The 14927-nt window shown below is 37.0% G+C and overlaps 1 protein-coding gene across 1 annotated transcript in view; it reads left to right on the top strand.

The window, feature by feature from the left end:
• LOC129241737 (uncharacterized) overlaps nt 1–14014 on the top strand; it is a 138062-nt gene extending 124048 nt beyond the window's left edge. Inside the window, exons 6-7 of the mRNA XM_054878229.1 lie at nt 13310–13381; nt 13481–14014. Of these exons, the coding sequence (XP_054734204.1) occupies nt 13310–13381; nt 13481–14014 (606 nt within the window). The remainder of the gene's footprint in view (nt 1–13309; nt 13382–13480) is intronic.
• The last annotated feature ends 913 nt before the right edge of the window (nt 14015–14927 follow it).

Genomic DNA, 14927 nt, shown 5'->3' with positions numbered 1-14927 from the left:
CACCATACCCCATTAGAATCCCTAATGCTGACATTACGCTTGATCGGCCGTTTCATATATTTAGTAGCCCTCCAGATTTTGTGTTCATAGTTTTTTGTAGGTTCAAGTGTTTTGATGAAAGAACTAAACGATTGATTTCTGAGATCAGATAGTTTTGTTTTGAGTTCTTTCGTAGATTTCAGTGCTCTTTTATTAGCGGGGTATCTGTTTTCCTGTCAGATTTTTCGTAATCTTCTTTTTTTATTAATTAGAAGTAGTATTTCAGGAGGGACTTGTACATGGTCATTAGAAGGGAGTTTCTCTCTCAAGGGGCTGGACAAATACGCTGCCTCATGACTTACATTATTGAATGCTTCTATTGCTGCATAGAGTTCGACTCCTCTTTCTATTGACATGTTTAAATCGATATGTTTATCTATCCAATATTGAAAATATTTTAGGTCAGTTTTTGGGGGTAAGGATCTTATACTTCTTAGAAACATTGTGGATATTGTCATTGTACTTTACAATTAGAGGGGAGTGGTCGGAACTAAGCTCGTTACTATGCTGTATGCTCAGCCGTCGGCTGGGTATACCAGAGTATACGACAAAATCTAGGAGATAAGGAACTTTTCTAAATATCTCAGCTATTAAACTTATAGACTAAAACTTAGTACTGGGTTGCCCATATTTGACGGACCCATGTGTTTCTTTTTAAATCACAGAAAAACACAATTTTTGTTTATGTTGACGATAATAATCATTTTATTTGGTTCAAGTAGATTTGTTGACATCACTTTTTGAATATGATATCTCTCAAATGGCCGCCTTGATCCTGTACGGCGTATTGTGCCCATTTTGCAGCATTTTCCATAGTTTTAGCTAACATTTCGGCTGGAATAGCGGTTATTTCCTCACTTTGATATTTTAAATATCCCCACAAGAAGAAGTCAGGTGGCGTTAAATCGGGTGAACGTGGTGGCCAGTCAAAATGGCCATTTTTCGACATCAAACGACGAGGAAAGAGTTTCTTCAAAAAATCGATTGTGGTGCGAGCTGTGTGTGATGGTGACGGTAACAGCTTGACCATCTTCATTTTCGAAGAAAAACGGCCCAATAATCGTTTTCGCACTAACGCCGCATCAAACAGTGACTTTTTCGTCGTAAAGAGGTACCTCTTGAATTTAGTGAGGATTTTCAGTGGCGTAAATACGGCAATTTTGCTTGTTTGTTCCAAAATTGCTCGTCATCTTCAGCCATTTCGATGACTCTTCGGGTCCATTCCAATCGACGAGACTTGTCCGCAGGCAACAATCTTTGCGGGAATAAATGCAAATCAATGTGGATAATTTGTTGTAAAGTGGTCCGAGCAATGCCCAACTGCTGAGAACGGCGATTTTGGGATGTCCTAGACGACGTCTCAACACTGGCCCGTACAAGAGCAATATTCTCATCCGATCGCCTTGGTCGGTTTTGATTTGGCCTCTTTGGATTAGAAAGAGCATATCCAGTCGAAAACCATTTAATGGTGTTCTTAGAAGGCGCACTTTTCACATTATTTAATTTTTTATACGCACGTTGAGTTTTCACAATTGACTTCTTTATTTGAATGTAAATTTCAACAATTTGGGAGCGCTCGCGTGACGTGTACTGGTCCATGGTAAAAATCTACTTGGACTGACGCTTCCAACGCGGTATGTCATTAAGCGATCTGGGGTGGCTTTCTGTAATTCGATATCGAGCAAAAACGATAGTCGAAGTATCGTTTTTGCTTTCTCTAACAAAAAATGTCGTAGCGTTACATCGAACGTTCGATAGATACAGCTCGACACCACTTTTGCTCTCGTTTTCATTTTCTCAGCTGTTTATTTCTTCAAAATGTAAGTTAAAAATTTAAATTTTTTATTTAATTTTAAGTTTTATATAGTTGTTTGCATAGGTCTCAACAAAAAAACGCTGCTCAACTAAAGATAATGGTGGAATATTTGCAAAAGCACGATTCATTAGCTAAAAATAGCTTACAGAGTGCAGCTAATGGCCGTTCGAAAAAGAAAGAGTTATGGGATAAGCTAACGGAATTGTTAAACAGTACCGGACCTCCCATGAAGCCAACAAAAGCATGGCAGAAAGTTTGTATTAACACTTACCATTACTCTTAAACATTTTCATCTGTGGTAATAAATTCTTGTAATACCCTTAGGTATGGACTGACTACAAATACAATGCAAAACGCAAGCTTACCCAGCGCATGAAAAGCATGACGAAAACGGGTGGTGGTCCATATGATGTGGTTTCATTGAACCATATGGAGGAACGGATAGTTGCCGCAGCCAAAATAAGCGAGCATTTATCGGGAGTACCAGGCACAACTTCATATGGTTGCCATACAGACGGACGCAGCTGTTCTACTGCGGCTCCTCAGGCAGACGATACTTTCGTTTGCGAATATTTGAGCCAAATATCGAGCGCCGATAATTCTTCGAGTGACGACGAAGCTGCTAAAACGAAAAGATATTCAGACCCCAAAATCAAAATAATTGAAAAAGAGATTGAAAAGCAAGAAAAATTTCAAAGTGAAGTGTTGAGGCTTTTCGAAGAGAGCAATGAAATCGCAAAGAGGAAACTGCAACTAAAGGAGACACAAATTGCAACTGAAGTGCAATATAAAAAAATGAAGATTCTTAGAGCTAGACTTGGAAAAACTGAAATGTGAAATCGCATTGCTAAAACGAAATATGAATTAATAATGAGTTACTTTATGTATGAGATAACTTTAAGCTTAGTTTTTTAGAAAGACTTATACCTGAGAAATGAAGTACAATTTTTTGTTATACTTAAGAAATTTTATTTAATTTACCAGGAATAAAATGAAATCTTTACATTGCTGATTGGGAAAAATTGTCTTTTATTCTCTTTCTTATCCTCTCTGATAATCGATTGCTTATGTCCAATAGTGTACATTCTAACAGTCCTTCTTGTCTTTGAGTTAGAGTTTCGTTACTGAATTGATATGGAATATTTCTACTGATGCGTACATTGTGAAGAGCGGCGCATACGTTTGCAATTTTTGCAACCAATGTTGGGTTGTACCTTGGCTATCGTCCGATAATATTCTCTAGCGGCCTAAAGTGAACAATGCAATTAATGTTAGCATATTTACCTTTGATTCAATAAATACAGGAACCTTTGTATACGCCAATGCTTCTTTCGACAATGCTTCTAGCCTAGCGAAATATCTTCGACAGAGTACTGTTACTACTGGTAACCGCCACCTGCTAATATCTCCAGCGTTGCAGCTAGCCTCAAAATTGGAGGTATATACCTATGTACTCCTAAGTCCTTCTCTAAGGTTTATTTCACAAAGAACGTACATAAAAACCTCCTTGGTCAGTCGGTATTTTGTTTGGAAGCTGTGAAAAAGAAATACTTTGATATTTACTTAATGAAATTTCTATTAATTTTACTATAAATCGGGCAATTCCATTGGATTCGACGCATCGCGTATTCTCCTTCAATTTATTGAAGAGTTTTCTTCATTAAAATCTTCCAAAATTAAAAAATAACGCCAATTGTACATATTTACTTTTAATTTTTATTGCTTTCATGCACTTTTCGACAACTATAAACCACTTTTCAAACACTTCCGAAAATATGTAAACGATAGTACAAATATCGAAATACGGGAACCAAAATGGGATCGTCGCGCACTCGATATCGAATTAAAGTGTGGAGCAAACGAGTGTCGACTATCGACTTACAGAAAGCCACCCCTGATATCTCTGTCAAAAGATCCGTCGAATATGGGCAACCCTGTATAAATAAGAAAAAGAGAAAGATGATGGGAACTTGATAAGAAAAGGGGGGATTAAAGGTTAGAAGTAGTTAGAAACTGTAGTTTTAAAACACCTTGCTTGTTTTATAAACTTTATTATAGTTAGTATAGAATTCCATAGTTTTATGGCACTAACAAAGAACCTGCGCTCTGATTCTAACTAAGTATAATATAATATAAGTCGCAATAATGATATTCAATGTTCGTATGCACTGACATTTAATACTAATGTTTTTCTACAGGTACAATGAGGGATCTAACAAATTTTAATTTAGTTTGTTGTGGCGGTATGCTTACAACAAAGTTTACGTGGTCAACCATGCGTAGTCTCGAATTTATTTTGAAACCCAGGTTAGTTACTACGTCATCAAGGCTAATATTTACTTCATTAAGCAATAAAAGCTTAGTCAAATTTTGAATTAGAAATAGCAATCGCCTTCAACTTTGACTCATTTAATTTCAAGTTGTTAGATTTGGACCAGTTAGAAATACGAGTGAGGTCTTCTTAAACCTTGTTATCAAATCTTCAGTAGCCTTAACAGGTGGATCTGAATGGCATCAGCATAGAGGTGAATCGACGAATTTTGGCAAACTCAACAATATCATTAATAAAAACGAAAAATTAAATGGGACCTAATATAAAGCCTGCGGCAAACCTGATGTAATTCAAGGAGTTAGACTTGAGTAGTTATTTTCTCTCTTAACTTATTGCAGCCGATTCGAGAGGTAACTTGTTATTAGTTGTAGAGAAAATGCTCCAAACTTATAGTGATAACACAATTTTTGCAGCGAAATGTTGTTATCAATAGTATCAAAAGGCTCTGAAAAATCGAGTAACATTAACACTGTAAAGTAGGGCGAACATCTTCAAAAACGTTAAGCATAGCTGTGGTGCAACTATGCAGACTTCGGAAACCAGACTGAAAATTACTCAGCAGATGTAGCAGGTAATTTGTCGCGCCAAAAATGTTTCAAATACTTTCGATGGGGCAGGTAAAATGCTTATTGATCTGAAGTGCTGAGGAGCATTAGAACATTTTTTTTGGCACAGGTATTATATTTGCTGTCTTCCAGAGATATGGAAAAGAGTGAAAGGTTAATTATATGCGCAAGTGATGGTATTACAAATAGTGGACTTTTCTCGTTTCACTTTTTTATTCAAAATACTGCTCTTAAGAATTATATGAATCAAATAAATGATATATTCGCCATGAGCCCGTTTACAGGTAAAATCCGCCAAATAGTCGACTCTTGAACATCTAATTGTTGAGAGCGTCGGTATATCGATTTTGAAGGTTATTGAACAGCACTTTAGCTACAACAAGCATTTCCTCAACAGAACGTCCAGTTTTTGGTCTACCAGTCCTTTTTCTATCCTTGACAGAATCTGTTTCTACAAATTTTGACACCAACCTTTGACTTGTCGACTTTTTGGGATTATTACTTCCACAAAAAAAATTACGAATCTTGCGAAATTTTTTTCTTAAAGATCGACCATTTTCATAACAAGTTTCAACAATTTTCACACATTGTTCTAGCGTATAAAATTGTGCAACTGTTTACTTGATAAATGTCAAAGATGGAAATGGAAAAGATATCGTCTAGGAACTATTCACTACTTACACATTTGGGCGTCACATTTGAAAGACCCTTTACTTGTATCCCCCTATGTGGCGTAATTTCTCAACTCGGCTCATGTGCAATTCTGCCTGAGTGGCAATGCGCACACTATTGCATTAAGTTAATTCCACTGCAAAATAACGCATAATTCGCTTGCGACTGCAGGGCAAACACAATTGTCATAGGTCACTTGTGGTTTGTTTGTTCATTCTTCTTCTTTCAAGCGTAAGCACTTTTTATCGCACTGACATCTACGTTTTAACTACATATGTATGTGTATGCATGAGCACGCGTTAGATGTCTAGTTATATGATGTCTGTCTTGTGGTTTGTTAGCCCTACTTTTTTTTCTTCTCAATTCCAAGTGCCAACTGTTCTAATAGTTTTATATGCGCCTGGCATTGCTTCTGAATAGCTTTGTTCGTAACAAGGACACGCGCTTCAGTGCTGTATACCTACATACATGCAAAGAAAAAAAACTTGGTTGCTCACAAACACACTCTGTGTGATTTAGTTGAGCGATGTCAAGCTCGCAAATACGCTAAGGTCAGAAATGAAAGCCATAGTGAAATATTGTGTGGTCTGCCGTGAAATGTAGCTGACATGTGCAGAAGCTCGATTACACAAGACGCAACCAAGTAAACACGTCCAACAGAGTCACGCAGTTGTGCAAACACCTTGAAATTTGATTCGTCGCCGTTCCTGTTTTGCCTAGCACGCACTAGTACGCTATTCACTAGTACCACACCAGTTCCAACCCAAAGGTTAAGTGCCAAAAGAGGAGGTTGACAAAACTAGTTCCAAACTCACCACATTGCCATTTGGGTGGACCTTGTAAATGGCTTTGCAGGGTGTGTGCACACAAGCTGAAAACTTACGCACAACGGAGCAGAATTGTGGACTGCAGAGAGAGGCTGAGGAGCAGGAGAGAATAGGAAAGCTGTTGCTTTGAAAAATGATGTTGTTGACAGCAGTTAATGCCAGGGGCACCTGTTGCAGCCACCAGGGATTTACTCTTTGCCAAGCATCGAATCTAAGAGTTCAATGAAGGATTGAACACATTTATTTTATTGTATAAATAGTATGAAGGCATAAGAACTCACACTAGGTATAAACGTTTTTCACACTTTTTTTACTTTTCACCGCATATATGTACATATGAGGTGAAGCAAAACATACTGACCATTTTTCTTTAGATGTTTTAGTGGGAACTTAGTATAAGCACATTGTATCTGTACTTCAGCGAAATTAATAATGAAACATGTTAGGCCAAAACATCTGTTACGCGGAAAAAATCTTTTTTAAGCTCAATTACCACTAGTGTAATGCAATTTTGCAGGAAATAACAATTTTTAGTTTTGTGTACTTCTTTTCTCGGGACTGTTTTAAAACACGTGTTTTGTGCGGAATAAATAGTGGAACAAGCCTCCAGATTTTAAAATTTCGTTACGTAAACGCCGAATTCATGAAATGTATGTATGTATTTTCAGTTAAACGTTAATTCTCATTTGTTTTGAGGCAATATTGCAAAAATTGCTGAAATAAGTGCAACTATTGTGGTAAAGATTATCAAAAATATTATTTTAAGCAAGGAAAGCGTGGCCATCCTTCTATTACACCGCGTTACACACATTCTGTCCTATGAACCAAATATACTTTTTCGGAAAGGGGATAAAAAATAAAAATACACGTGTATCGGCGATTTTCATGTACACGTCACAATTTTTTTTTTTGTATTTTATAACTCTAAACGAGCAATTCTTGTATGCATATCTGTATAGCCACAAGATCTCAGGATTAGCTCAACGGATTTGAATGAAATTGGGCACACAGATAGTGTATCACATTTCTAGACTTTTCACCTAGGTGTTGCCACTGACAATGTTTCACAGGGTTGCCACCTGTTCGAAATTAAAAAACAAAATTGCATGAGATATACCGATGTGGGTATCAAAAGAAAGGTATTTCACTCCGCATTACAACAGAGATATAAAACCCCGATTTTTTTTAATTAATTTTATTATATTAAAATTAAAAATTGTTGCATTAAAAATTTTAATGCTTTTGAAGAAGCTTAGGCCTTTTATTTTTGCGTTTGTAAGCATTTGACTCAGTATCGCGACAAATAGACCAACAGTATTCGCCAAGCATATGAGTAATGTCTTGTCCTTTAAAGCGCTTTTCAATAGCCGCAATGTCCTGATGGAACCTTTCGCCATGTTCATCGCTACAAGCTCCTAAATCACCAGGGGAGCAATCTGAATGATTGTGAAGGAAATGGATCTTTAGCGACATTAATATGCCCATTTCGCTATATGCCGAAATCATTTCTGCAACAATATTTTTATAATTGTCAGCTCGTTTGTTGCCAAGAAACTGCTCAATAACGGCAACTGTGCCTTTCCATGCACGTTGATCGATAGCATTCAATTTTGATGAAAATTCATAACTTGGAACTTTTTTTTTTATCTGCGGACCACTGAAAACACCTTAAATTATACACATCATTAAAAAAATAAAGTTACTAAAAGCCTTCGTAAAAAAAATACCTGCATGAATCTTTGCGCCCCTCAGTTTCGGAAAAATATTGCGCAAACTTGCAATCGCTTCGCCCTCACGATCCAGTTTTTTAACAAAATTTGATACGACACCGAGCTTAATGTGTAGTGATGGCAAAATGATTTGAGATGGCTGCATTAATGGTAGATTTTCTATACTTTCTACGCCTACTTTGTAGCATGTTCGCGGCTTCCACTTAAATTCAGTGTAATGCTGATCTCTTTTGCGACCTTCCCATGTACACAAAAAGCACTGGTGGGTTGGAAATCCACGCTTAACTCCCATGAGTAATCCGAGCACTTTTAGATCGCAGCATATTTTCCAATTATGCTCTTGGTAGCTTATCAGCTGTAATATTAATTCCATGCCTTCGTATGTTTCTTTGAGGTTGGTGGCACAGGCGGACTACGAGCTCTATATTTTATACATAAAAAAAAAAAATTTCTGACGTGTACATGAAAATCGCCGATACACGTGTATTTTTATTTTTCTCCCCTTTCCGAAAAAGTATATTTAGTTCATAGGACAGAAAAGAAGTTCGCTTTTGTAACGCAGTGTTATTCATGAGCGAACAAAGTGTCATATTAACCTTTTAGCAGTTAATAAGTCGTTAAGTGTAACAACTTTTTATGCTAAAAATTTTGGCGGCGGCCCCCTTATGGTTTGGACATTTTTTGGGCATCACGAGAAGTCACCTATTTGTCAGCGATTCTTGATAATGTTTTACGCGAATTTTGGGCAACATTTTGGGAGAGAAAATTGGATATTTCAGCTGTTGTACATTAGTAATCCAAAAAAAAAATGAAGTAAGATTTCTTAAAAAAATTATTGGTTTCATTATTTTTATTTCGCTGAGGTAGTGCAATTCGCTAACTTTAAACGTTTCTAGATAGATTACACTGGCACACAAAAAATAAAAAAGTTGTCTGTACACCGGGTGCCACCTATCTACGGTCATGTTTTTCGAGCCGCTGAATACGAATTTCAAGTCAGTTTGGGCCGTCCAGCCTTCAATATGAATAAGTTTCAAAAAACCCCAAAAATTTGCGAAAATTCGAATAAAATAGCAAAAAATGGATAAAATAGCTGAAAATTGCTGCTGAAAAAATTGAAAAAAATCTTTTAAACACAATTAAATAATTTTTTTATTAAAAAAATACAAGATTAAAATCTGAAAATGCAAAAAAATTGTATGAAATCTATGAAAATGACGTATAAAAAGAATTAGAAGAACGATTTTCCTAACTTTCAAACTGTTGTCCGGTGGTATCGAACTCTTTTATTTTCAAACGATCTACGGAGAGGATTTCTCTTTCGTTTGTTATTATCTTTTGGTATATCTCTTTTGAGTGTCCAGCAATAGTCTGCCATCATGTTGATATTCTAATTTCCTTGATACCTAGTCTCCATTTCACTTATGTCTTGATGAAAGCGTTCTCCCTGTTCTTCACTGTACTCCCCAAGATTCTCAGGAAAGTAGTCGATGTGAGAATCTAGGAAGTGTATTTTAAGATTCATTAAGCATCCTAAGTTTTTATAATTTGTCACTAATTCTTCGACTATTGTCCTGTAATTTTCACTTTTATTATTTCCTAAAAAGTTATGACACACATTTTTTAAACTTACCCAAGCTGCTCTCTTCGTATCATTCATTTTACCTATAAAATTAGCATACTGAAATAGAGTTCTAATTTGGGGTCCATTAAAAATTCCCTGTTTTAATCGTATCGGAATGTATCGCCGGAAACTTTTCTCTCAAGTACTGAAAACAATCACCATCCTTGTCCAGAGCTTTGACACATTGTTTCATAAGACCTAATTTGATGTGAAGTGGCGGTAGCAGATAGCTTGAAGGCTAAATTAATGGTGTTCGTATTACATTTTGAGTACCCACATCTAATTGCACTCTCGTAGGCCATTCTTTTTTCACATAGTGATTCTTTCTGTCTCTGCTATGCCACAAACATAGATAGCAAGGATATTTTGTGAATCCTGATTGTTGGCCTAAAAGGAGTGTTGCGATTTTGAGATTCCCGCAAATTTGCCATTGGTGTTCTGAATACTTTATCTTGTCCAATACAATTTCCACATTTCCATAGGTCTCCTTAAGCTTCGTCGAATGGGCTATTGGAATTGGTGCTAATATATTTCCAATGTAAAGCAAGACAGCTTTGAGACTTCTAGTTGATGAATCTATTGTATAAGGAGTCTCCACTCATCGTCTTTATAGATATTAGGTTTTAATTCATCAACCAAGTTTTTAACATTGGAATAGTACACCACCGAGTTCTCATCGTCCTTTGTGAAAAACTTCCGGAACTCCTCTTCTCTATTCCGATAAAAGTAAGAACGATCGAAATTAGTATGTAACGGATCAAAATACATACATAAAAAATTATGGTTTCCTTAGATCTCAAAATTTTTTTTTTGCCAAAACATCGAATTTTCGCTATTTTTTGGATTTGTTTGCAACTTACTCGAAATTGAAGGCTGGACGGCCCAAACTGACTTGAAATTCATATTCATCGGGTCGAAAAACATGGCCGTAGATAGGTGGCGCCCGGTGTACAGACAATTTTTTTTTTTTTTTTTTTGTGTGCCGGTGTTATTTTTGTCTCCAGTATTTGCTGACTGTAAGAATCTCTGCAAACTTATTCTAAGCGGCGGTCTTCTTCTAAAGAGTATTTTAAAAGTGGCGTATAAATGTCAGTAACGAATAATTCCTGCAATACCTTTTTTAATGTCATCTCTGACATTTGTTTTCATGATAGAAAATCGCCTTAAAATTATTAAAACTTATTATAAAAATGGCCGAACTTCATGACCAAAATAACGCAAAATTCGTAATTTTTTGGTGGAACGAGTTCGAACGAGTATGAATTAGGCAAGAAGTCAAAGGTTGGTGAAAAAATTTCAATAAATCGGTTCCATAGAGGATAGGGAAAGAACTTACAGACCAAAACTGGAAATCCTGTTGCGAATGTTGCTGCTGTGACGCAAAGTGTTGCTGCACAAAGTTTAACAACGGTATCTTGACGTCCGCAACAAGAGAACTGCTCATAGTGGAAATTTAAATGATGCCAGTTTTGACTTACATATATTTGTTAAGAGCCGTATAAATAGTGAAATTTGTTTTATCATAAAACGTTATCTGGGCGCGACTTTAGAAAGATCATTTATTTCGTCCCCTTAGTATAACAATAGCCTATGTGCTCATAGGCTATTATTTTTTATTGAATTTTTGGATTCTCCATCGTCGATTTTATATATGGTCAAAATTTTGTCAAATTCTAGTTCCACAAAGTGGGTTAAAACGTCAGTCAAAAAATAATAAATATTTACAGACCTAACGAGATTTGAGTGAGAGCTACTTTCGACAAAAAGTTTGAAATTCATTTTCTCAAAACATCAAAAAATTTATAGGCTATTTTAATACTCAGGGGACGATTTATTCTATTCAAACAGATAAAAAGTGGAATCTCTGTGAACTCACATATCAAAACGAGTAACGTACTTATACAATTCATGCTATTAAAATCAACTTTGAGGTTATTTTCAGTTATATTTGCGCAAAGTAAGTAAAATGAAATATTTGTTTATTTGAAATTCATGTTTACTTAAAACTATTTTTATAAACTTAAAGTATTGTAGTAAACGACCAACTTTACTCATTTGTGCTTTATCACAAACTGAAATTTATTTCTGACAATGCAGATGCCCAAGCTTACAGTCCGCACTTACATTAAACAGTAACAGGAAATGTTATGAGAATAGGCGTAGTGTTAGGTTGGGTTAGCAAGGGCGTGGGATTAACTATAAAGACAATTAAGAATAATAATAGGAGAGTAATAATACGAGGGTGGTGGGTGAGGTCAGTGTGTGAATATATTGCCTTAAGACAGAGGTCGGCAAAACTGGCTTTGCGAGTGTGTTGGCGAGAACAAAGTAATCGCACTCTGCAGTGGTGAAAAGAGTTAAATTTAAGAACCAAATGTGGCAACAATGAAAAATTCAAACAGCAGTATGCAAACCGCATATACGTTTTTATAATTTATATATTTGTATAATATAATAAAAAACGTCGATTCTGTAGATTCTGTAAATATAAACGCACTAATTACTCTTGCCCTGCTTGTGTCGGTAACCCTGGATTATGTTTGGGAGATTGTTTCAAGCGTTATCACTATGCACAACAAAAGTAAGGGTCGTCCTTCCAGGAAAATTTCTTACCTTGTACAGAAGCAGTAAAATTTATTTTTATTTAGGTATATAATATAATCAATATGTTTTTCTTCATCATTGAACCTAAAATAAGGATTTCATGTTGCCTGTCTACCTTTGGAATAAATGTTATTCAATTTAATGTTGTTGTTAATAATGTTTTTATTTTATTTTGCATTGGACACTTGGTGTTCAATCGGTCCCTAGTAATAAAAATATTCAGAGCAGCTACCTGCACACACGGTGCGCAATCACACGGGAGTTACAAAGTGACTTATTTCTAGTGCAAATATGTTTTTTATATAAAATGGTCAATATAAAGCAAAAAAGATTTTGGATTCTGGGGATAGTCTCCAAAAATATGTGCTGTCTCGAATGGGTTAGGATAGTGGGGCTTTTTTAAGGCGCAGCAGCTTGGACGATGACACCATCCGATGAGGCGTCCCTTGGAGTGTTTAAGAGAAAGATTGTGCGGAAGATTTTTGAACCTTTGCAAGTTAGCAACGGAGAGTATCGCAGGCGATGGAACGATGAGCTGTATGAGCTTTACGACGACATAGACATAGCGACACAGCGAATGAAGATTCAGCGGCTTCGTTGGAAAGATCAGGTCCAGAAGGACTTGGCTTTTCTTGGTGTGTCCAACTGGCAACGAATAGAACGAGAAAGCAACGACTGGCGGGATTTGTTAAACTCCGACAAAATCGCGTAAGCGGTTATCGCGTCAATCAAGAAGAAGAAGAGAAGACATTTTTTAAGCAAAAAATAAAAATTTTTTGGAAATTTCTACATTGTTTTTATGTTATGGGGGTTGCCACTCTCCACGGGAAAGTAGAAGTGCCACATAGGTCTGGAGACCCACTATGATTACATTGCAATTTTTTTCATACATTTTTTTTACATTTTCTTTATAGCAGGCTTAAAGCTACAAAAAAAGCCAGAAAATAATAAAATAGCGTAAGCAACCTCTAACTCATCGCAGTTTCTCCCTAATATAATTTATGGGTATTTATGCAACCTTAAAATATAAATTGAAATACTTTTATGAAAGTAACACTTTGGTTCTCATGCGATTTCCTATTTGTTCTTCTATTTATAGGTGCTCGCCATGTGGGGCGTTATGCGCTTCTACAATTTGGTGCGTGCAGGCATCACATGGAAAGGTCCCGAGGTAATTGAGCTAAGATATAACGCTCACGACTCTCATCAACTCGAAACACGCCTATCAAATAGTCACACATATCACACGACCTCCCACCACCAATCACAGGCAAAAACCGCATCGTCAACGACGGCGGCGACGACGACGATGCCATATCATCACTGCAATGGCAGCGGCAGTAAACAACGCCGATTCAATTATACTATACCCGACGTGGAGCGCAAGCCGACCGGTTGTTGTTTCTTTGATTTTGACGATTATGATGACGACGATGACGACGAGGAACTGGAATGTGGCGAGTATGGTGATGACGATTATGATTACGATGATTACTACTACGACGACGATGACGAAGATAGCTCCGATTGTACGATGCTTGGCGCGCCACTGCAGCATAAACGTCCATGTAATCGCACACATCGCTCTAGGCACCTGCACGCACGTACGTACTCTTCACGCATGCGCAACAACAACATACGCACAGTGCTGATTAACAAACGGCATCACAAGTACAAAATCGCTCAACCGCAGACACGGCTCGAGGTGATCAACGAGTCGGAGCGCAGCGCGGGCAGCGGCAGTGATGAAAATGATTCGCTATTGGTCGCATATGATAGCACATCGTCGTTAGCATCGGTTTGACATTGGCCGGTGTGCGGTTGTAGTTGCTTTGGAAATGCGCGAAAGAACGGTGACGGCAGCAGCGGCGCCAGAGACGACGCTGGTGACATCGGCAATAATGAAGCGGAAACCGCGCGAACAGCCGATGGAGAAACGGTCAGATTGCAGCAATTGCAATTGCAAATCTGGCAACAACTATTGCTGCGACAACAACGACGTCAATGCCAACGCCAGCATCAGCGTCAACGTCGACGTCCATTGCGACGCATCTACTGCGCTGTGAATTTGGCGCTGATGGCGGTCCTAGTCGTAGTAGAGATATACGCACAAGTCTCCATATTTCTTTAAAGTGCTAAGCGATTAAACATTTTTGGTGTGCATTTATGAATTTGAAATTTTTAAATGTTTAGCGAGTCTAAAAATGTACGAGCTTCCCTTTCATATCGACACATTTTTAGTTAAAAGTGCAGTGACGCTCTGTTCGCCTAAATTTTGTAAGCAATTTCTGAGGCATTCAAATTACAACTGCAAAGTAGAGTTACTCTGAATCGGATGGCTCAAACGATTTGGAATACGAAGAACAGCTCAGAGTTTGACGTTTATAGTTTGTTACCATCCCCACGTTAACTAAACCTAAGTTAAATAAATCTAATGAAAATGTTTAAGTATCAGACAGCCGAATGAGAATTGAACCTATTTTGCAGCTTAAGTAGCATCCACAGATCTCTCAAACGATATACGAGTGCTCTAATTTAGTAACATACATCAACGCCCAATACCAGCTCATTAAGCGCCAATATTTGCATACACCAAGTAAAATTTATAAAGCATCATAAAATTAGTATAAAACTTATAAACATTTACTTTTAAGAGATTAAACAAAACGATTCTTCCGGCATACAATATGAAGCCCAGCTGTCGATTTGTTCAAATA

Source organism: Anastrepha obliqua, chromosome 3 (genome assembly GCF_027943255.1).
Source record: "Anastrepha obliqua isolate idAnaObli1 chromosome 3, idAnaObli1_1.0, whole genome shotgun sequence".
NCBI classification, from domain to species: domain Eukaryota; kingdom Metazoa; phylum Arthropoda; class Insecta; order Diptera; family Tephritidae; genus Anastrepha; species Anastrepha obliqua.
The sequence above is the reverse complement of the archived record's forward strand: the minus strand, read 5'-3'. Positions and strand labels throughout refer to the sequence as shown.